Raw genomic sequence first — 25,348 nt, 5'->3', positions numbered from 1 at the left:
AATGATGTGCACCAATCAGTAGCCTGTTCACACTACAGCTCTACAATAAAAAAGCATTTATAGCCTTTCTTTTAAGCAGTTGAAGAAATTAATAAACGTAGGCTTACTTGAAGTTAGACAAAGTACTGGTGTATTTTAACACCTTTGGAAAAAAATAATACGCCAGGAACGTGAAAAACAAAACTTTTATTGTCACACGGCATGCCTATAATCGGACATTATGTAAAAACTGAAAATGTGGCACCACCCAAAAAAATATAATTCTGATATCCTCCTTTGTCTTTAATTTGCACCTGGAATAAATTCTTTGTTCCTCTTCTATGTCATCGCGGCGAAAAATTTCAGACTTTTCTTCTTTTGAGGTTTTGAGGATGCAGCCTCAGACAAGATAGATGCAAACACAATAAAATTAGATAGGGTTAGAAATTGATCACTTTTACTGCTGAATATTACATTGATGATGTTGAGTGATTTTTAGCGTCGCTTTCTTTTCATTACATACACGATCGCAAAAATTTACCTCGAAAATAAATGATATGTTCAAATTACTTAAAAGTTATTTGATACCCCCAATTCATGGCGATCCCCATCAAATTATCTGCGCGTAATGTAAAAAGGATATACATCACAAGACCAAACTATTTCAATACTAGTATTTGCTTCGAGGCAAGGCATTTTTTTTTCTTCACCCAATGACGGAGCCGCATAGCGGTGAGGCAATTTTTGGGGGTGCTATTTTGAACCCCCGTAAGTGATGTTTTCCTGGCATCTACTAACACAATGGAGACCATAAAACGCAGTGCATGATAACGTCTTTTTAAATCAAGTAACAGTTTCATACACAGTTGTATTCAGAGTTATGTGGCGTTTAATATGGCGTTTTTCTATGTACATCACATTCTCACTTGGCAGCCCAAGGGGGCGGGGGGGGGGGGGGTTAAACCCCCTACCCCCGCCCCCATAGATACATCCCTGATTGTATTCTGCGTGAATACATGTTCTCTTTTAACTTTAGTGATATATATCGCGATCAAGCTCAGCGAAGAACCAGAAGAAGATTTTAAGATTTAAGGAAGATCTTGACATTCTTCTTTGATTTGATACATAATTATGTACTTTCTCTGATTCACCATGAAAAGTATTCCTCAAATCTCTAGTATTTTTGTGAAACACCACTCTATTTGTGCTTTGAAAGTATGTATCATGAAATATAATTCAGTATCTGTTGATATCTATTATATTTAATAATTAAATCAAAATAGATCTATACCTGAATGTACTGTAGCTCTTGTGTATGAATGACAAGTTAATAGGAAGAATTATATCAACTTGTTTGTCTCTTGTATACAATAAGGTTTGAAAGTATATACCATGGAATCTTATTTTTGCTATATATATATATATATATATATATATCTAAAATACTGGATTATACACTAATTATCAGATGTATGGATATATATGGATCTATATCGCAATCAGTGGCGTATTATAAGCATTTTTTTTTTTTTTTGGGGGGGGGGGGGGGGCTGACAAAAAAAAAATCCGCTTCACCCACTCTTACATGCAGGCCCCACTGAACGTTTTTTTTCAAAGTGGGGTCCAGGGGTAAAAGCCCGATGGGGGTCAAGGGGTATGGGCATCAGTGGCGGATCCAGGAATTTCTTACCGGGGAGGGGGGGGGGGCACAAAATGCTGGCATGGGGTGAAATAAATGTAAAACGATGACGCGACAGAGCGAGTCTGTAGCGGCGAGAGAGCGTAGCGATCGACCCCCTCCCAGAGTAAGAAGCATTTGCAATTTTAGAACCACATTAGACGCATTTTCAGGCACTTTCTGGAGTAATATGACGTACTTTCTCCTACCCCCTCCAAGAGTAGGGATCTTTTGCAATTTGAGAACCCCATTTGGCGCATTAATGTCCACCGGCACTCCCCCCCCCCCCCAACGGAGCATAATGTCAAATTTTAAAATTACGTGACCAAAAAAAAAAAAAAAATTAAAAGTATCCTCTTACAGCCGTCGGCTGAGTCGTTTTTTCTGGAAGTAAGTTTTCAGTTTCAATTTTTTTCTTCCATTTCCAACAGAACAATCACTATAAGAAATTATGACACAAAATCAATCAAAGAAATCAATGTACATTAATATGATGCATTTTGCAAATCATTATTTTAATTACGAAGGAAAATAAAAAATATATAGATTAATTTTGCTGTAAATCGTGTATGCTTGTTTTTAAGGAGAAACTGTGGAAATAGAGGGATCTTGATTTTTATTTAGTTTGGCATGATTCGTTTAAGTATCAAATGGGTATTTTACTTTCATTGGTGAAGGAACACCTTTTTCATTTTTATCAGAGCTAGCTTTCTAAATTAACTGCAGGCACTCTTGTCACACGTGGTATGCTCAAAGGTGTATACTTATGATGGCATAGCAGTGGTTTCCAATGCAGAGACAGATGAAGCAGGTGAAGCAGCCATCATGTTTTTGAAGTTGCTGTAAGTGTGTATTGCACAGGTAAATTGCACAAGTGGCTATATACGATGGAAAGGGGGCATATAGATCCCTGTTTATACCCTTCACCCAACTATAATAGGCTCCTCTCCCTCACTCACGCATCTCTTGTCCAATCACAAGGATGGACGAGTAGGATGTCACTTTCTTCCACTCATCCTCATTGGTCGACCACAAACACACACTCAACCCCATCTTCCTTTTCTCAGGAGAGATACCCTCATCTGGTAGTTGACCCTAATCCCTTTTCCTTTCTACCATCACTATGAACATGACTGACAATGAAAGCGGACAAAATATACAGTTCCTCAGGTAGACAAAAGAACATCCCTTCACTGCTATTAATGAAACATGTGTAGAACAGGTGTGACATGCATATTCACCTTTTTACATAATAGCAGTGAAGGGATGTTCATTTGTCTACCTGAGGAACTGTATATTTTGTCCGCTTTCTTTGTCTGTCAGGTTCATAGTGCATTACCCCCCCCCCCCCAGCCCTTGTATTCCCTAAATCCCTTAATCCCCTTTGTATTTCTACCAGTAATAATCAATTAATTACCCCCTTAATCCGTTAATCCCTTTTCCTTTTCAAGTGGGCCTTATCATCATGCTGCTGGCTTAGCTTTACTAGGCTGAAATCCATTTGGGTGTCAGGTCAGAATATTACAAACAACAAGATTACTGAGAAAAATGTGGTAGAAAAATTGCACTTGAAAATGATTTTTTTTTTTAGCATCTATTTGTCCACCATTGCATGTTGTTTGCAATGTACACCTCCAGTATTTACACCTATGACATGTTAAACAATATTTTTGCTGTCTCTTACTTTTTGATGTATTCATCGTAAAGTAAACAATTTATGTGCAATTGAGTTTTGCAAATGTCAGTTTTATTAAAGAATTCTCCATTTTCTCATTTCTGTCTTGTAAAATTGTACCCAAGATTACCAAAATTAATGCATTTTACCTATATGGCATTAATACACAACATTTCAATCTTAACATGATATGCGTTTCGTTCTTTAGATATTAACTTAATTATGATTAGAACCGGGATGGTTGTAAAAATCTGATTGTGGATTTTCCCCAGAATGTGTTACTGCTTAACATTTTCCCTAGAAAATGTTGTAACTAAGACTATATGTATTTTGGTTCTAGAAAATATTCAATAACTTAAAATTTGGGTGAACAGCTAATGCCTTTTAATGGACTGTTACAAAAATATGTTTAAATATGAAAGATAATCATTGATGCAAGCAAATCTGCTGAAAGTCTTGGGAGAGATTTAATTTGTTTAAATATTTATATAGAAGTTCCTGGATTAACAGTTTTCTTCCAAGGGAACATATAGACTTTTACCACAGAGGGAGCTATTCAACTTTTGAGATCATTACCTTTGGAATCACTCACTACCCTGACAAGGTTGATTTCCTGTCTTATTTGAACTTCAAAGTTACGGGGGAAAAAAACCTGTTCCCACATTTCTTTTTCAATTGCAAAGCCTTTTCAGCAATTCTTATGGTTTTGTTAAAAAGGGTTTCCCAAGTTCAGCACAAAAAAGTATCATATCAAATGTTTGTTCATTCAATATTTCTGCAAATACAGTAATACAGTTCTTGTCATAATGTATTGAGGCCAGAGGCTATGGAGAATAACTTGCCTGTAAACAAACACTCCCCCCGTTTTAAATTTCTTAGTAATATATTCTATGCTTGATATAATATTATTTCTCTGTTTCTAACCACCTTCATTTTATCATTAATATTTCCTTTGTCCTTGTTGCTACATGGGATAGCCTCTGACAAGGTTGTTGGTTTTCAGTGGAGAAAATTAGTGAACAGAAATACAATAATTATGAATGTATGAATAAAACTGATGTTCCATGTGATGTGTTTTTTCTTCTCCAATTCTGTGGGTAAACGTTGTAAACCGAGAGCTCTACTGGTTTTGTGGTCCTTACATCCGAAAAAAGAGATCAATTATATGAAAAGAACAAAATATGGAAAAACAGTAGAAGACTGAGAGAGGGGCAGGGGGGGGGGGGATAGAGAGAGAGAGAGAGAGTGTGTGTGAGGCAGATAAGGGGAAGAGAGGAATAGAGCAAGATAGGAGAGATAGAGAAAGCCAAGAAAGGGTGATGAAAAGAGGGGGAGGACCGGAATAGGAGAGTGGAGGGAGAAGAGAGAGTAATACAGTGCAGATTCTGAATGATGGCCAAGTGACGAATCTTATGGAATAATTAAGTGCAAGGGCATGCCGATAATCAGAAAAAAGGTTAAGTGAAATGTCTTTGTATTATAATAGACAGTAAGTAAATTTAGCAGGCTCTGCATAAGTACATGTACTTTTACAGGTGAAATTACAGTGCAGCCTATCTATCTATATACAATTATAATACTCACAATATTAACCAAATAGTCTGTCTATTGCTTATAAAGTGTTGCTTATAAAGTGTTCATTTCAAATTTATTTTGCGATTTTGAGGTGAGATTCACAACCACACCTTTTTCTGTGCTCCCTTTATCTTCCTCTTTTGTTTTTATTTTCTTCTCTCCTCCCTTTTTCTTCTTCTCCGAGTCACATTCATCCTTTTTAGGGTTAGGCTTCTTCTTCTTTATTCTTCCTCTCCTCCTCAATCTTCTTCTCCTCCTTTTTCTTCATTTTCCTTCTATACAAAAGGATGAGAAGCATAGAACAAAAACATGGTTGGTCAGGTGAAGAGATGAACTCTTTTTGTCCTCTCTTTCCGTAGTACACCGTCGTATTCCAACACCTCTATCCTATATACTTGTACATTGCAGTCCCTCGGTGTGTTGATGCTTTCCGCCCAGGAGGATTTGTTTACATATTGCGTAGTAGATGACTTGGCGCCACTGACTTGGCGCTCATTCAAGAGATGGATGCAGCGAGCTATCTAGCTCACTTTCCGCATGACTGATTCGTCGTGGTGGGCTCGCTATTTCTTCTAACCTCCGATTGGCTTACGCTGTCAAAGGGTACGCCCACAATTTGTTGCCGATCAAATGAAGTGTTACTTTTGAAGATATAATAATCAAATTCTCATTGATGCACACAATTAATTTATTATTAAAAATATATTCATGTACAAATTTATTTTAATTAAAGATTTTTTTTTTTTTAGTTAAATAAAAGAGATATTTATTTTTTATTAACGCCACAAGATGCCGGCTGAGCATTATTTTGGTGATGACGCAGAGTCGAGTACCGGTAAAAAATAACAATACAATAGACCAGTGAATTCGATAGTGCATAACAAATCAACGGTAACACATGTGACATTATTGTGAGTAAATGAGCTGGTCGGTCTTCTGCTGTGATAGTGAATACAAATAACTGGACTTCTAAAAAAAGGTAAGAACCTCAGACTAAGTTGCGCGTTGCACTTGCACTGTTGCAGTCTAATCTTGCGATTGATTTCAAATTTGCAATTGATCACAACTTTCTTGCAAGTGCAACGCCCCATGCATCATGCCCATGGCATTGGCATTTTATTTTACTCCATCAATCATTCATACTTGGGCTTAACTGCATTGTAATGATAAAGTGTGTAAGTCACGTCATCGTTGTTGTCAGACAAATTAACAATACATTTTGACTTTTCAAATTTCAATGTTGGTCAGGCTGTCATTAAATAGACGCCCAGATCCGGATCTGCGGACGGTGCGGATGAGGATGATGATGATGATAATGATGATGATGTTGATGATGATTTAGAATTAGATGATGCATGATGCAAAATGCAGACCATATCTTTTAAATTTCTTCTAGAGAGTAGAGACTAGACTAGAATAGTCTAGACTAAATTATGAATCTGATAATAATATCAAGGACTAGCTCTGCGACTTGGCTCAGTTAACTTAAAGGCAAAGCGTCTGCCTGTGAAATCAAATAATATCTCTGGTTCAAATCCCATGCGGATGACTGAAGCCTGCATTGTGTGTTAATGTGCCCCTCCCCTTGTTTCATAGACGTAGGCTATGTTAAAAATTGTGGTTAGATCTACCATGTTTGGCAGGAGGTTTTTTCATAAATTGGGAGATTCTACATCGAAGCAGGAGGAAGAGCGTGGTGGTGGGAATCTCCCGCTACGAGCTAATGGGATGGTTGGAGAATGAGGGTGGTATGTGGAGACTCCCTCCAAATGCTGGAGGTTGACAGAATACCTGTGATATTTGCAGTCTTGCCATGTCAGCATTCACAGATCCTTTTTATCATTATCATTCTGTCAGTTTTGTTCGTCTTTACCAGAAGTCAGTCTTGCGTCAAGACCACCAGACACTCATTTCTTTATGGCTATGCAGTATGCACAGCTTGATTTATTGTTTACATGTTCACAAGTAAAGTGATCTTTGAAATGATACCCTGGATTTTGATCGATCATTGTGAAATGAATGAAATGCAGTTTTATCTTCAATCACTTGCAAATACAATGTATCATCTCTACATTGTACATCTATACGATATAAAGTACAGTGATATAGTTGTTTTGTAGTAACAAAATAGTAAAACGCATGTTTTAGCATCGTATTGAATGAGAACTCAATAAAGATTATGGTCTCACTCTTACAAAAATTGTATAACTGGACGGGGCTTACATTAATACTGTGATACCTCTTCAAAATTATAGTCTCTTTATACAAAGTTGTTGTCTAGTTTGTATGCACATGTCGTTATATGATGATTCGTTATACAATGTTTCTTTATAAGGTTCATATAAATTGTCTGTAGTGTGAACAGGTTATCTGTCAGTGTCAACTGACCGTGAGCTTTGCTCAAGGATAAGATTAAGATTCAACTTCATTGTTTGAGAAGACCTGCAAATATTTGTTGTGACTACAGAAAACAGATAAAAAGATAGGCTGAACCTTTTTTTTTTCGGTGTAGAGCTAGAAATGTCCATAGAAGTTCTGAACATTACTTCTAGGTTTGCCACGATCTTAAAATAAGTCTCCATTTTGTCGGGGGACGCTTGAGTTGTAGACTTGGTCTGAAGATCTCCAGGTGTAATTTGGTACCTGAGCTTGTTTGGATTTATCTGTACGAGTTGTTTTGTTCAAGGTGTTACTGGCTCAGGATTGATCAGGTAAAAGAAATTTAATTACAATGGTTGATATGTTTTGAAATATAATGATTGAAATCATGTACTCAAGCCTATACTCAACGCATGGTTGGTAAGTACTCTGGACACTGTACAGTAGTGCTAAAATGCTGCCTGGCACTTCGTGATCTACATGTATGCATAATTTAAATTTATATGGGCGGGTGAAATTTTCACGGGGCTTTTGTGTGCTGGTACTATTACTTTTTAAAATTATTTTAATTGTTTCCTGTTTCAGTTTATGACCATAATTTTTCATGTCAACTTAAGAAGAAGTATCCTGAGAATAGCACTGGTAATATGTACCGGTAGATTTTGGAATTACATCTACCGTTACATTGTAGGCCTGCCCACATTTACAGTCTTTTTGTACGGATTTTTTTCTCTGACTTGCATGTTCATGTACAGTGTACATGTAGGCTTGCACATTCTTAATCTTAGTACATGTACATGTAGCTGCATACATGTGTATACTGGTCAAAGTAAACCCACATTGCAATTTTTGCTTCAAGCATGTTTCTTCAAAATTTTGTACTCCACATGAAGAACCATACATGCTCGGCGTAAAGACACATTGTATTGTAGTACTTGTAAGTTGTACCAGCGAAGATATCATTAGTACCGGTATGCATTATTTGCATTCTAATCTCATAAACCAGTGCATAAAATCACTGAAGAGTGAACAGGGACATGTTACTTAAGGTATCTTTCTATCCACTGGTGCATAAAACTAGCACCGGTATTCCCATGCTATTATATGATACTGTGAGTTGAAGTGGCATTTGAAGAAAGTTAGAAACTCTGAGAAGGATTTGTTTTGAAGTAAAATGCAGCTACATGTACATTGTAATCCCCCCCTCCTTTTTTTTCTCACAAAGTAGGTTTGCAAAATGCAGACGACAGCAATTTTTATTGAAAGAATCATTCAGGAATGTTGAATTCCATACAGTGTTAGAACTATCCGTTGATAATCAATCAGTTTGTGGCATGAACAAATTCACGATTCTGAACCACAAGCAATATTGCACACAAATTTTTTGTTCTTTCTTTACTGACAACCTACAAAAAAATGTACATAAGTATGCATGTACAGTCATGTATTAGCATTGACATGATTTTGAATGGCTTGATAGTGGGCCTGACCTGGGGACCTTGGATGTAATCTGTCATTTATCTAATCAGAGTGACTTTGAGATTGTTGATATTATAGGGAGGAGAAGAAGCTGTGCAGTGATCTTTGACCTGATAAAAGGAATGAGGTGATCATTAATTATTCAATTTGACAGTGCTAAGTTGACAGTTTTTAATCTGAATACAGTTACATGCAAAACATTTTAAATTTAGATTTAGGCCACATCGGGGCATGATCAGGAGTATTTGGAAGGTTGGGGTAACCGGTAGGGGATGGGTTTATTCCCCCAGACGTAATTTTCAAGACATGCAACTTTATTCCCAGGCTCGTGAATGTGATCTTCAATGTCCTGCCAGCTCTCACAGACTCCTTCTGCTTCATCTCTCATCTTCCTTTTAGTGTTATGCATAACAGTTGTATTGCCCCATTTACACATCCAAAACACCAAATTGTAAAAATCTAAATTTTTTGGACTGCCATTTACAGTGTACATGTACTGTAAGTAAAAAACAACATTAAAAAAACAGTGTTTGCTCGTGTTTGCTGGTAGTGTTGCTATGCTACATGTACATGTACAATGTATGTGTGCGACTACCAGCAAAACACTGGAATTTGAGAAAATGAAAGATTGTTGCTTGTAGTGTAAATGCATCTGATGTAAGCCTCTTTGTGCAATTGTATGAAGTTTACTAGAAAAATGCTATTAATAGAGCTACTGTACATGTACTCAAGGTATTCCCTGACATTTTTTGTATTTTGGTCTCCTGTGGATACTTCAGGCTGTTTAACAGACCGGTACTGTAATTGTAATGAGTACCAATTAATCAGTCCCTTTAACCTCCCTAGTCAAATTAATCGATTACAAAGTTACATGCTACGTAAACTACATTTTGTAACGTACATAATAAAGGGAAAGTCTTAATTCAAGTGAGCATGAAAATGAAAGAAACTGACAAGGCAATGTGGCACTACTGGCGCAATGTTGTCTAGGTTAGAGTCCAACATTGAGCAGGAAACAAAATGCATTTAACAATTGTCACCGCAATGTGTCTCACCCCAACCGCAATGTGTCTCACCCCAACCCCCTCCCCCCCCCCCCCCCCCCCCTCACCTGTTCTTGGTTCTTGATGCAGGCTCGGGTTCAAGCGAAAACACTGTCCCTCGGAAAGTAGTAAAAGTAGTTACCGGTAAGAAATATATCACTCTGAATTTGTTTCCGAAGGTGTTGAGAAAAAAGCTGCTGGTCAGATTGATGAATTTATTGACTGACTCCCCCTCCCCCCCCCCCCCCAATAAGCAACAAAAGAATGATGTTCCTGATTACATGTACATGTATGTTGCTGTCTCAACTCTTTCTATTAAAGGCCAAAGTCCCAAACCCTGGACATAATCTTTGAATTTAAAGCCAGTCTTTTGTTGATCTAATCAGCTGATCTGCATTGTTTGAAAAAGAACAGTTAGAAATCGAAAATCCTTTCTTTGCTTCCAGCCTTACCTGTTACAGTACCTCCTCAATCTCTCTTTATTAATACGAAAAAAAAAATCAATGATTTGCATTACCTTTATACAGGTAGAGCCGTGTTTGGTTTTGTGCCTTTTGTTACGTGACAATCGTTATTGATTTGGACGCTTCAACCCCCCAAGAGCTGTCCGTGACTTTCTAATCGACCTTGTTATGAATTGTGGGAGAACTTTGTATTGTTGTATATTCTGTATACTCTGTTGTTTTGGTCGAGATAAGACCTACATTTGTACTTGTACATGTACTTGTTGTCTATGTTTACATGGAAACTATATGACTGTACGTGCATATACCATCAATGTTTATAGATTTGCCTTCTCCACATGAATTTTATTTAGTAGAGAATAAAATGCTCTGATTTATCTGCGATAATAGCAATGTTAAATTTTGATACCAATTTGATTCTGAAATTGCCTTAGGGGTCAGGACTCAGGAGTTGCACCTACTGTAACTACTGTACACGAGGGCAGGGCTGCAGGGGTCTCTGTGGAACTTATTAAAACAAAAACAATATTATTTGTAAGTAACAATACAGAATCCCTATTACAGAAGTAAAATTGCTTGAGTTTTTTGGAGACGGACCTGGGATACTGCTCCCGTGGTATGGTGGTGGCAAAAAACAAAAACAACAAAAAACATGGCGTCCGAATATTCAAGTACATTCGCTTGTAAGCCTGGGAGTGTACTTGGGTACCTCATTAAACGGTTGTGCACAGCCTTAATGTGTAGCTTGTAATGTAGGCCTAGTACTATACATGTAAAGTGTATACAGGTCTTTTAGAAATATCTCGATGCAGGCCCCTGTGAAAGTGACCTACACAATCTACATACTTTAGCAGTTGTCAATTTGGTTGTCAGAAGCACTCATGAAAAATCTGAAATTCTTGATGGTATTTACAAACTTGTGAGCAGAAGGTCCAGTCATCTTTATTGCTCATATGCCGGCCCTAATGAAAGTGACCTACATGTACATACTTTAACAGTTGTTAATTATGGGTGTTACTTGTCACAAGCTCTCATTAAAAAAAGTGAAATTCTTGATGGTAGGCCTGTAAATTTACAAACTTATGAGCATTTATTTATATGCTATAAAGCCCAGTCACTTTTATTGCTCATATTCACTTCCAAGTGCGAATAAGAACGGAAGTTCAGTCGTGAAAGTCGGCTGAAAGTCACTGATGATCTGTGTGTCATTGAGGTCTGCTATGCAGAGGATGGGGGCCTTCTGAAGAATGAAAAGGGGCGTGAAATAATTTACATTTTGTCTTAGAATTTATTCTGCTGTAACTCTGTGGACTTGCCTATAAAGTTTTGAATTATGACCAGAAGGAAACACTATGGAAGAGTTTCTGTAATGTTTGTTATGGGAATAAAATGTCTGCATTTTAAAAAGTTTTGTGGCTAGATTGGCAAAACTGGTATTAGCAGCACTAAATGATATCTTGGAGTGTGCATTAGGATGCAGACATACATTGTAGACTGCTGGAAAGAAGCAACTCGATTGACAGGAGAAAAGAAAAGGAGAAGCAAGAATAAGATGCAATGATGTGCCCATCCATAATGAAGACAAAATGTAGTCTACATACAGTATGTGTAGACATTGTCTCTATTCTTTGCAAAAATGAAAGAATAAATTGAAAATGAAGTACGGTATGCAAAATATACCGTCTCTTTTGACATGACTCTGTTTATTCATATATAAATGTATACAACTTTTGCAGTTAGTAAGGTAACTACATTCACATGTACGTGTGTATGTGTTCATGTCTAGATGCCAGTACTGTACATTTTGCATGCATATCTCCAGACTTTTCGTCTGTCAAACTGTTTGTTATGAATCTAGGGCATTCCCCCTCAGATCCGTTCTAAATGACGCTGCCCTCCTTGCATGGTTGTGTGTGTCCAAACATTCCTGAGACTGAGGCAGGCGCGCAGGCAGCGTGTGACGTAAATAGGCTGTTGTTTCTCTCTGCTTGCTTGAACAGAATTTTTATTAACTGACGTACTTGAAATGGAATGCCCATTGCTATGTGATTTTGATGATAGGGCAGTTCTTTACACCTTTTCAATAGGGAGGTGAGGGTTTCATTTCAGAAAATAAACGATGTATTGAAAAAGGAACTATTTTTGTGAAATGATGTACAGGGTTTATGATGTTTACAATTGACTAAAAACGTACTTGAGATTTTTCATAACTAGGAAGTTGAGTCATATTGATTTATTGATAGCAAAGTTGATATTTTGTAAAGCTTACCACTTATCATTTTTCCCACAATGCTGATTCAGTGGTTTTCATGAAAATGTTCATCATGTTAAAGTGCCAAGATATCCTTTACATGTACCATTTATAATTTTGCACAAGGTTCTTTTTGAGAAAATCTTGATTCCCTATAAAGTCTATAATTCCAAACATTGGATACATTTTAATGATTCTTACATTTAAGTCCTCTTGTTAGTGTCTCTTGCTGGTAATGTACAGCAAAAAGGCTGTTATTTGATGACCAAAATCAACTTTAATTGCCTGAAAATACTTATTTGAACACATTAAAAGCCTATTGAAGCTCATTTATTCTGAGCAGGAGCACCAGTGAGAACACTCAAGGTGAGTTTCCAGAATTTCTAAATTACTTTTCAGAAGTCTTCTAAACTTCATCCAAAAGAGCAGAGGTTGATGCTTTATTCCCTTATACTTTTGAGATTAAACATTTACTGTTGGCCTATTCAAGCATGACCTTTAAATGCTTCTAAAATGTAAAATATGGAAATTTGTAAACATTGTGGTTTAAAATACATGAATACATAAGCCTCACTGGTACAGGGTGTGTATGGCTACTACTGTTTACTAGCTACAGTACATGTACAAACGTGTATTTGAACATAGGAGTTTAGTAAGATCTGATTATTCATGTATTGATCGCTGATTAGGGGCCCCGATATACATGTACCGGTATGTGGGATGGCTTCCTATATGTAGACAAAAGTGTGACGCATGAAAAGATCTGAAGAGATGGAGACTGATGGAGAGAGAGAGAGAGGGAGACATGCATACAAATAGCAAACGTCAGACTCCATTGTAGATAAACAGTTAAAAATAGTAGAGAAGAGGGAGCAAAAGAGGTGGAGAGATAGAGAGAGAGAGAGAGAGAGAGACAGACAGACAGAGACAGAGTGACATAAAAAGGGAGGGGAGGAGAGAGATATGTGAGAGACAGAAACAAAGAATGAGAGACAGAGAAACAAAGAATTAGAGAGATGGAGAGCAAGGGAGAGCTAAAAAAAGACAGATAGAGGGAGAGCTAGAAAAAGACAGATAGAGGGAGAATGCAAAAGCAAGAAATATTGAGAAATAGAAACTACAATGTACAGTAATGTACTTTGATAGGGGGAGCTGAGAGAGAGAGAGAGAGAGAGACAGACAGACAAACGTATTTTGAGAACAAGAGGAAAAGAAAGGGTGAGAAGAAACGGAAACTGGAATGCGAAGGCGAGAGTGATAATAAAATAAAGTGATCTGTTTCGAAAGCAAGCGGATGTTCAAAAATAGAACAGTGAAAGTTGGCATGCAGAGAAGAAATGCATTAGATGACCAGAGTACTGTAGCGAGAGGCAAAATAGATGTACCATGTACATGTGCATGTAATGGATTTACTTGTCCATGTACAGTTGTACACACAAGTGTATTTTATGAAATGTAGATGTATCTTATCCTAACCTAGCTAGTGCCTTTTCCTTGCACTTACCAAGCACTCGTAATATTAAATGCAAAGGGCAATCCATCCGTACAATGTACATGATAGTTTGTTGGTTTGAGTGTTCAAAGTACATTGTAGGCAAAACAGGGAAATAAGGAAGCAGCATGCGTGCTCATGTATTGTTTTTACATTTGTAGAATCGTAACATTAAGGAAATACACGCCTTATACACGTACATCAGCCCCCAAACTTCATATTTTTGAAATTCACTTCCAGAATGCTTAAATGCAGATTTTAATATCAATAGATCTTGCTGTATTTTTAAAATATTTTGTTTGTAATTTTTGTTTAGGTGTTATTTCAAATTTCTTACCGGTGTTCAATCACTAGTAATCCTATTTACATTCTAGACCTGTTTGGTTTTGGTGTTCCTTTTTTTTGTTTACATTGTAGGGATCCAGAATAAATGTTAAGTGTTGCTGATTTAAAAAATTAAAAATTTTTGCTCATTCTCAGAATCATTCAAGACATCTCTTCTCTTGATATTTGTTTTAAAGCAGGGTTAACAAACTTATGCAGAAAGTCCTATCTACATGTACATGTAGTCAAGTACATGTATAAGCTGATTGGTTATCAGGACACAGATAAAATCATTTACATCAGACAATTGAAATGAAATGTTGCTATATTTGTCCAAATTCCAAAATATATCGTAACTACTTGTTTGTCCTATCGTTTTCCTTTCATTTAAAATCGATTTGCTTCTACTCAGATAAAAAAATATGTACATGTATCACATTTTAATACATTTTACTTATTTTTACTTAAAAAAAACAAAACAACATCTCTGTGCCTCAGATATATGTCTCAATAATGTGAACACTTCACCAACACTAGTGAAAATGAGTATTTTGATTATCAAGAATGTCCAATATGTGTTATTGAGTTAATTTACATTCCTAAGGTATTAACAAAAACAATTTATTGTCCAAAAATGGATGATCCGACGAAAATAACAACTGCATTATGAATGCAATTCGCTCATCCATACCACCAGATCCATCCATCATTATCTTGAAAAGTTTGTTCACCTTTCACAAATGTCTGCTCTGTCTGGTTGATGCAGTAGCCTTTACATTTCAGACCCCTTTGGTTTGAATTTGTATGTTTGAACATACGGTAGTTCTGTCTTATGTTATAAGTTTGTAACTAGAGTATAATAGTGATTGGTTGAATAGTAGCAATAGATTATCTGTCATTAATTCATATTCCCGTAATCATTATGCTCTTATAGTTTGAAGGAACTTTGAGATTTCCACAAACAATATGGTAGGTAAAGTAAAAAAAGGTCTGAAAAATAAGGTCAGGGATTTCTACACACAATTTGAAGGCAGCTTGTGTGTCTGTGTGCATGATTTGTGTGTCCTGTGTTCTTTGAGTGGACTTTTGAAGGACTCATGAATATGGATGAGCAATGAGGTCATTCTGGCATGATATGATAGTATGCTGATGTGAGTGAAATGAGGTCATACACGTGTCTCTCTAGCTAGCTCTGCAGAGTCTTGATAAAGAACTTGGGCAGTTGGGCCGTTCTAGAGATTGTGTACGTGTGTGCAATGAATGATTCCTGTACCATGCTTAGATCCACTTCTTCCTTTTCAATGCAACCACTGTTCTGTTAGTATTATATGCAGAGGAGAGTAGATCTACATATTATTGCTTTGTACTTGAACTGCCTGGACCAGGTTCGTTGAATTTAATGAATTATTCATATCCGATAATTTTGTTGTTCTTGTTTTAATTATGATTTTTCTTCTTTGTACATAGTCTAATTGTAGGTTCCTTTGTGTCGGTTACAATGCTGCAGATATTTGAAGCTAATGTACATGTTATTTTGCAATTGACTTGATCGCTGTAGAAAATTTTGAGCACAAGTATTTTCTTATTGATATTGTTTTTTTGTATATTTTGTTGATTCATCTGTTTTCAAATTCAAGGCCTTTCGTGATGCTGCTGCTGAATTGGCACCGTATGGTCACCGTATGGTCACCGTATGGTCAAAACAATATAGCAAAACAGTTAATTACGGCCAACCTGAATTCATAATTATGAATAAATCACAGAGATGCATTGTGTAATTTAATTGTTTCCTTATTTGACAAGTATTCCTGCAATATCATGATAACATATGGATCACACGATACAGATTTTTTGTTGTTGATTTTGTTGTTGATTTTTCTTTATTTACACTTGAAATTGATGTTTTACAAGACTATACATCCATTTATTTTAATGTGTTCTTAATTGTAACAGTATTTTTTCCCCTTTATCCCCCCTGCACAGATTGTCATATTTTAACCTGAGAAGTCTCCATTTAATCCTAAACCAATTTGAAGAACTTTAAAGGAAAAAGTGAACTTACTACCCAAAGTTGAAGAGCAAAATCTAAGCACATGATGGCGGAAGTCGCAGACGTTAAAATGGAAGATAAAGTTGAAGAAAAGTCGCCGGACTCGCCGTACGATCCTGACGATACTATTAACACCACCATCACATCTAATGACACCTCGCTGCCAAACGACACCGTAGCGTCCCCCGCACCACATACAAAGTAAGTTACAAACTTGAATGTCGGGATTGGTATCATACATGTACATGTACATGTACACTGAGAATTTATGCAGCAATTTTTTAACCCTAATAAGGCCGGGGGGGGGGGGGGGGGGCCATTATGGCCCCCCCTCCACAATTTTTCTGATTGCTCGGGAACGCATATGGATGGCGCCCCGCCGCTCGCTGGCTTTTTTCTTTCAAGCCTTGCGCAACTTTTAAAATAATTTTTTTGAAAATCGGACCTACGGTTACAAGGTCACATGACCTTTTGTCCTTGCATGTCAGCCTGAAAATCGCTCATTTTCGTTATTTGTGTACAAAACGTATGGCAAAGTCATTTTTCCTAAAAACAGATCAAACATGGGTTATTGGGTCTTGATTAAAGTTTGGGTGGTTGTTTTGGGAGTCAAAATAGTTGAATTGTAGTAAAAGATGAAATAAAACAACAAAAACAATGAAATACATAAGTTAAAAAAACAATGAAATACATAAGAAATTATCAAAACAAGGGATAACATAAGAAATAAGCTGGCTCTTCCAAATTATGTGTTGTATTATTATTCAGAATGGTCTAATGAATATATCTAGTGAAAAAGAATGCTTAAATATGAATAACATATGATTTATGGGTAAAAATGTGATTTTTATGACTTTATTTGCATAAATTACCATAAATATGCAAATGAGTGAATTTTTCAAAAAATTGAAATTATCATATTATTCTTTACACTTCACTTGACATGCGTACAAATTTTCGCGGCGATCGGCCGCTTCGCGGCCGAGATCTTAAGGGGGAGGCCATAATGGCCCCCCCCCCCCCGGCCCTACTAAGACTTCAAATAGCCCGGCCCTATTAGGGTTAAGATGTTCACTACAAATTGTCCTGCCACTTCATCACAGAGACATTACCGATTCAACCAATTTGAAAAGCCGAAACCTATAGTGATTACAAAAAGCAAAAATTCATAACTTTCTCACTGTTTTTTCTGCTTTCTTCTGTTATCAAGGTTTATAAATGCTTTCTCAAAAACAAACATAACAAAACAAGATTCATAAAAATAGTAATGTACTTAAAAAACTACACTACTCTTTCCTTTAAAACTGTAGGCATTGATTTGTATGCTTAGATAGTTACATGTACATGTAAATGTCTAAATATCTTTTAATTTGTGATGTTTCTTATGCTGCGCTGCTGGAGATTTATGCCTTTAATGAAGCAGGAAATGAACAAAACATGCTTGAAATGATATACACTGTAGCGAGACTAGCATCTCATAAAGGGGAAAACCCCATTTCCTACTATTGTTCTGCCAAGATCATGTGATGGATTAAATGTACATCTCAAGTCACATTGAGGTTTCACTTTTTTCAAAACGAAAGAAAACTGAACGTTTTACTCCAGCTTTAACAATGGGAAGGAGACTGTCTCGAACAATTTCCTATTTTGGTCATTTGTGTTTCCTTTTAATATATTCAATGATCTATAGGAAATCAAAATTACAAATTTATAGATTTTCTCTAAACACAATCCTCCAAATCTGTAATCTGTAATCTGTGTACATGTATTGTGTAAAAAGTAGTGGTAGGCTGGTACATGTAACCAGGACATACATGTGTAGTATTCCTGTGGCTTAAACCGACATTGTTCATTCTTTTATGATTAATGATAATGATGGAATTCCTGGAATTCATTTTAAAAATCTGCATGTATGATGTGTAGGTTTCAGTACTGCTGTTTTCGATAATACTGGAAAAAGTACTGTACATCAACGAATGAACAGATTATATGCATTCATTTGTGAATTTTAGATTAACAATTTCCTATTTAAGGCTCGTTCAGATATGACCCGACAAAACCACAGTGTTTAACAAAATTGATGACGCAAAGTGCAATAAGGATCACAGTACTTGGTGAATATGCACAAGTCCTTTGTTGCAGGCAGTTGCAATTCATCTGTACATGTTTAAAAAAAGAAAATGCATCAGCTTTTTTACTGTGGTTTACCGTGCCACAGCTGAACAACCCTTTATCATTCATGAATCTTTCAGTGAATGCCCTTTTTTCCTCTCCTGCTCCACGTAACACCCATCATTTCTCTCTCTCTCTCTCTCTCTCCTCTCTTTATCTCTCTCCTCTCTCCTCTCTCTATCTCTCTCCTCTCTCCTCTCTCTCTCTTTCTTTCTCCATCTCTCTCTCTCTTTCTCCATCCTCCTCTCTCTCCTTTTGTTTTTACTTGCATCTTTTTTGTTTTGCTTATCTCTGTCTCAATTCCTTTCTCACACATTTTTCCTCCCCCCCCCTCTATCTCTATCTACATTGTACCTCTCTTACATCTCTTTTGTCTCACCGTCTGTTTGAATTTCTGTCTTTGTCTTTATATCATGATTTTCACTCTCTTCTCAATTTTCCCCGCACTGTAGTGGCATCACCAATGGAACGACCAATGGAAAGACAAACGGATCTACGGTAGCTGCAAATGACGTGCATCATCTGAAACAATACAAGGCTGGTAAGCACAAATCCACATACGGTACATGAAACATGATATGAAAGTGTTTGCTGTACAGGTCTCGTCTATTTTTGTCCTATTTGTACATGCTATCATCATGGGAACATGAACTTTATAGAAATTTGACATTTAAAGACTCAATGATAATGGCAGAATATGGTGGTGATGGTGGTGGTGGGGGGGGGGGGGGCACATTGTCACAGGGTGTGATTAGGATTTTGATACCTTTATTCTATTTTAAAACTATACAGAGGAATATTTTGGAACATAATTTATATAGGAAAATGGAGTATTATGTGTTAATACTTCAGAAGTGAATTAAAATGTCTAGATATTTTGCTGAAAATCACAAACAGTTAGTGCATATATGTAAGCACTGCACAAACATTTTCTTTTTTCTTTATTTGTTGGGGGGGGGGGGGGGTGGGGCAAAGCTAGAGAAGTACCGGTATGTACATGTAGGCCTACGTGTTTACCAGCTCCTCAGTATATATATATTAGGTAATATATATCTACTTTCTAATTTCAATGGAGGGCCCTACTTGAATTGTGTGTCTTGCTACTGAAGCAATAAGCATTCATTGCTTTCCCTTCTGATCTTTGTCCTTTGATCTGCGATGTATTATCCTCTAACACTGTGAAGGTCATTCAATAAGTTGATCCAAAAATATAAAAGTTGCATCGGTACCGGTATGCCTTCTCCTCACCTTTCCGTTTTGCTCAGGGGAAAACGATTAGGCACGCCCCATACCTTGAAATCTATTCCACAGATACATGTGAATTCCAAAGACACATTTACACATGTAACAGCATGTGTACATGTAGGTCACCTTGTGCTGTGTACAACTTTGTTTTTCTATTACACACATGCTTGTGACCTGACCTTCAAAATTAGGTCACTGCCACAGATACATGTACTGAGGAAAGTATCCTAGTGAAATCCATACATACTTGGAGCAGCATGTGTAGGTCACCTTGTGCTGTGTACACTTTTGCTTTTCATTTCAAAATACACACATGCTTGTGACCTAAGGTCACTGCCGCAGATACACTTTAGTACTGAGAAAAATATCTTTAGTGAACAAATATAAAAAGAAAAGAAAAGCGAAAGAACTTCCAAATTTTGAAGCTGCTGTTTGATTGTCGAGATGATCAACTCGTTGAAGTTTGAGTTGTTTGATTAGTAGATTTGAATTAAGATAATAGACGATTTTATAGTCGGTTCAAAGAAAGTTCAAAGTGATAAAATATATTAATATTCTTCATTGGAATTTTTTTTTTTTCTTCAGTAAAGAATATTTAAGACAAATTCCTGCTTGTAAAGCTCTGAGGTTATTAGTGAAAAAAGTCTTTACTTTAATATACCATGCTTATAACATGTGTAATTTGCAATGCCAGAGTCATTAGAGAGAAAAAAGAATGGCATGTTTGAGAAAAAGTGGTGAGCTTGGGAGCTGACAGTCATTGTTATTCAGAAAGCAAACTGATTTGGGGGATGTGTAAATGGGACTAGTAATACATGACTGTGTTTACAAAGAAAGTGGGTCAATGTTATTGATTAGTGAGAAGGAACTTGATGAGGTCATCTTCTTGTGGTCAAGAAGATTAGGCCACTGTCCATTTTTAGTCCATTCGTGGTAATCAGGTAGTGACGTTCACTCGGGCCAAGGTCAACTCGGATCTAAATTTTATATCCTCTTCAAGAGCCCCATAAAGATTATTTGGACGGCAACTAATTAATATTTCCCTTTACTGGACAGTTTGGTACCTCTCATTAAAAAAGCACTAAGAAAACTATAATGGAAATAAAGGTTTCTATGGTTTAAAAAAATACCAGTAGCCGTGGAATTGTGATTATAAATCTAAATTAATGCTAAATATTGCAAATTATTACCATACAGTGAAAAGCACTGCTCAGAGATGGGTTTGTGGGACTGCGCTTACATCATCACCCATCCCGCCCCCCTCAAACTACATGTATGTCTAGTCACACTGTAGGTGGAACTTGAGCAATTCTTTTTAATGTGACTGTGCTTTCTTTACTACATTTATTTTTCATTTAGGAGTAAAAAGAATGAGAAAGCTGTCATTTTTTTGCCTTTAACAGAACGGAAGCTTTTGTACACGTACTGCATGTGACCTTCGAGTGCCTCTTCCCCAGTTTGTACTTGTTTTTAGTAGCTGTTTCCTTCAATTCTATCAAAGCTTTGAAAATCTATAACTGTGTCTTCTGATCGAGCACAGGTGCATTTGTAGTTCAGTGAATGTCACTTTCAGGCTATGATTCACAAGCAATATCGCAGAGAAAACGAGTTTTTCCCTCCTTTGAAACACCATGTTGAGACATACTTAATTAATCAAATCCTAGTCCAGCAAGTATTTCACAGATTAAATTCAGTGAAACAGTGGCTTTTTTAGGTCACAAGTTTCATTTAGGCTAGTTTCGTTCCATAATCCATCCTCACAGTCTTCTATTTACTTATTATTCTGATCAACTTGCCCTTCAGCTTACAGGTAGAGTCTGTTTGAATCAAAGTAAAATTTGAAGTGTCCAAACGTACATGGACATGGTACTGTCTATGACTACATGTAATCAATGGTTGCGTCTATCGACCAAATTTTTGGCTAGAATCGGGTTTCTCAAACGTCTTTCAGGCAAATTTAGAAGGTGATAAACGCAAAGCCTTTTTTAAAGGGCTTTAGATATGGGCATATCTAAAGACGCAAAAAGGTGTGTTTTGAATGTGACATACAGCCAGAATCACGTTTCTGAGAGATCGATAAACGCAAAGCTGTTTTGAACCTCACATATAAATAGGAATTCCCAGGCTAGTTTCTGGTTCGGAGAAATAGCGCTGAGCAGCTGCGAAGAGACAAGGCCTTTATTGTGAATCGTGAAGAGTCGATAAACGCGACATCCCGCAAATCACGATCGCATAGTGGAGTTCGATAGTGGGGTATGATAGTGGGGTACGATATGTACATATCTAGTGGCAAGCCCCGATAAATGCGCCCAATGATTGTAAGAAATGATGACCCTTTTCATTTCCTCTATCCATGATAAATCACCGGGAAATAATGAAAGGGTCAGCTTCATTACAAAATAAGAAAGATTTACTACAAACTATTTCATATTCACCCTATTTTACAGTACTAGCCCCCCTTTTTGATGAATTCCTTAAAATAGTCACCCGAAGAATCAAAAGTGTTTTGAATTGATGCAAAATTCACATCATTGCGAAGGGGGGGGGGGGGGGCCTTACTGATCAAATATAACAACTTCCCTCTTCAAAATATGTTTGGAGCCTGCGGTAATCATTTTTCAAAAATGATAATTTTGAGATCCAGTTTTTCTGCCTTCAGCGGTCCTTCGTAGAGCGTCAAGATTCGTGACGTCACATGTGGGACACAGCTAGCCACATAATTGCATTTTACACCTTTCCATGATATCTCTATGATTTTTCAGCAAATTATTTGTGTTTTTCAAGAGAAAATCTTTCCATCCATATATAATTTGTCCATTCAGTTGTCTTGAGTTTTCTTCGGGACTGTTAGGGTGACAATTTTAAGGAATCCCTAACCCTACAACCTCAATGTGGTTCTTTAGATAAAAAAAATTAACCACCTTCCAACTTCCGGTGAACTTGAAGCACCCTGGTATGTGATGGATATTACACATACGGCACAGGTGTTTTATGAAGAACATCGGCAAAACACATTAATGCTTCTTATCACCTGTGTGGAGTAGGAAATAGATATTTCCTCAGTTAATTAAGATGAATTCTACTCCTGTAGTTCACATGTGTTTTTATCTTGATTTCACTTGTAGACTATCTTTATTCTTGTGATAATAATAATAATAATAATAATAATAATAATAATAATAATAATAATAATAATAATAATAATAAGTAACTTTGTTACATAGTATAGACTCGACTGCCGTGAGAGGCCAGGCTGTTTTATAGGCTCAATGGGACGTGCACATCCTGCCATAATACCTTTTTTGTTATAGTTAGTGATATTGAATTCAATACTTCTGTGTGGCATGACTGCAACACCATATTTTCCATTTACGCTTTACATCTGTATTTTCATAAAGGGACTTGCGTAAAAATTGACTAAAATAGACTTATTGATCTGAAGTATCAGCTGATCAAATTTGCCTGTTATTGATTTTCATTCTCATGTTATTATTGAACCGCTGAATCGATCCCTCTGATAAATGATGCATCTGTCATCTTCTTATATGGGTATAGCAGTACAATTAAATTGCATTTAGAATGATAATAAGAGTGAAATACGATAAAAGGATATCACCTCTTAAAATACCAATTTTCAGCTTTCAAAACAAAAAAAAAAGATAAAAAAACCCCGCTGAATCGCATAGAAACAGGTACAAGTAAACCCTTGCAACCCCAACAAAAAAATCTGCTTTACAATTTTCTGGTCAAATTTTAATGAAAGAGCAAACATTTTACTTGACTGATCTAACCAGTTAAACATTTTTCTGAAATTTTACTGGACCAGGGCAAACAGGCCAGTGGTAGTGTCATGTTTTTGTGAAAATCTGATTTTTGAGGATACTCAGTCTGTTTCTTTGTGTCAAGAGGTTGGCATCTCTGGTATAGCGAGCAGGAAGCTAATCAATGATACACCCAATCCTAACCCTAACCCTGACCCTACAGATACGGAAGAGTTCTTGTAAATTGAAAAGGAAATTGTGAGGTTTCCTTATTTTCTTTGTCACTTGGAAGTTTGGAAGAATACCAAAGAAAAGGTGTGCCATGAAAATTATTAATCTTTATAAGCACCATATTCTTAATGTAACAAAAAATAGTGGAAAAGTTTGGACCAAACATTTTTGCCACCTGTTTGTATAGTCCCATATACTCATTTCTGTGTGCAGACCATGCAACTTTCGTCAAGATCAAGTCATTTCCTTTCATTTTGATGATTCCAAAACCTCACAGTGTATGCCAGTTCTTATTTAACCCTAAAACCTAAGGAAATAATGGACTGAGCATTAAATATCTAGCACCATCTTTTGATACAAGCGGAACAATATGAGGCTAGATTCATCATTGGTCATTTCAAAAAAAAAATTGCTACCAAAGAGGCAAAGACTGCACATGAGCTTTAAAATTCATACCTGGTCCCCGTCTTACAAAGAGTTGATATCAATCGCAACTTATTTGCGCGACTACATTGTAAAGAGATAGGAGACTTCAAACTTGCGATTGATCAGAGGACTAATTGCGATTGATTTGGATCAAACGTAAGTCTTTGTAAGGCGAGGAGCTGGAATATCCAAGAATTAAACTACATGTGTAGCGTCCCCATGCCATGGTAACAATACTGAACCGCTGTTGTTTAGCATTCATATGTGTACGATGTATTATGCTGAATGCTTTCAAGCGTGGAAAACAATAAGATCCACCATTGCACTGACCACAATTACTCAAAAGGGGCTTCAAATCTTTTGTGATACCGGTACTGGTGTTTGTTTGACTGGAGAATAAAACTTTACAGGGTTTAATCAATATTTGTTTCGGAGTACGCCATAGAGGACCGTGCAGTACAACTTTACTCTGAAGCTGGAGAAAGTTTTAGTCTGGAAGGCAAAACAACCATTTCGATAGTGATTTTTGATAACTAGTGAAAGCGCAACGGTGGATGGAATAGTAGCAAACTCTTGTCAGAAGTTGGGAGAAGCCATTTTCTTCAGTTGTGGCACAAGCTTGGATTGAAGACCAAATATAGTCTTCCAATTTAGCGCGCTCAGTTAATGATAGAGACAGTATTCTTGCATCACTTTCGATATCTGTTATTAGCGGATATTTGATTTGGAGTCTCTACCATTCTCTGTTGTGGTTTCACAAGGAAAAGAGCAGTTCAAAAAACTTTATATTGTGTTTTTGAAAGTGCGGATTCCCAGAAGTGAATTGATTATAGATCTCATTAACCAGAAGAAAGGAGTTAAGAATAACATGGACGAGACAGATCTTCATGCAGTTCATATGCTTCTGTGAACTGTACATGTGTATTGATCGGAGAGGGTGAAATTGTAACCGCAAACCTCTAGTCCCATGTACAGCTTCGTTGCAATCTCAAGATCTACGGAGAAAGAACATCATTTTGTTGTTGTAGGATCATGAGGGATAGTGTAGCTGGGAACAGAACTTTCCTTTAGTTCAGTCATCAAACTTCTTAAAGATTGTCCAACTTGTCAAATGTGAAGCAAGT

At 36.7% G+C, this 25,348-nt stretch overlaps 1 protein-coding gene across 4 annotated transcripts in view; it reads left to right on the top strand.

Moving 5' to 3' along the window:
• The first annotated feature begins 5,754 nt into the window (after nt 1-5,754).
• The window catches only part of LOC581877 (long-chain-fatty-acid--CoA ligase ACSBG2), a 44,127-nt gene continuing 24,533 nt past the window's right edge, over nt 5,755-25,348 (top strand). For 2 of the 4 annotated variants that reach the window (XM_030977230.1, XM_030977227.1), the window contains exons 1-3: nt 5,755-5,886; nt 16,323-16,590; nt 19,014-19,102. In XM_030977230.1, the coding sequence (XP_030833090.1) occupies nt 16,433-16,590; nt 19,014-19,102 (247 nt within the window). In that variant the 5' untranslated portion in view covers nt 5,755-5,886; nt 16,323-16,432. Of the gene's footprint in view, nt 5,887-7,487; nt 7,619-15,546; nt 15,725-16,322; nt 16,591-19,013; nt 19,103-25,348 lie in introns of those variants that run through there. The other 2 variants (XM_030977229.1, XM_030977228.1) reach the window with 2 other exon arrangements.

Source organism: Strongylocentrotus purpuratus, unplaced genomic scaffold (genome assembly GCF_000002235.5).
Source record: "Strongylocentrotus purpuratus isolate Spur 01 unplaced genomic scaffold, Spur_5.0 spur5_scaffold_9, whole genome shotgun sequence".
Classification (NCBI taxonomy): domain Eukaryota; kingdom Metazoa; phylum Echinodermata; class Echinoidea; order Camarodonta; family Strongylocentrotidae; genus Strongylocentrotus; species Strongylocentrotus purpuratus.
Note: the sequence above shows the minus strand (reverse complement) of the source record. Positions and strands in the feature narration are given on the sequence as shown.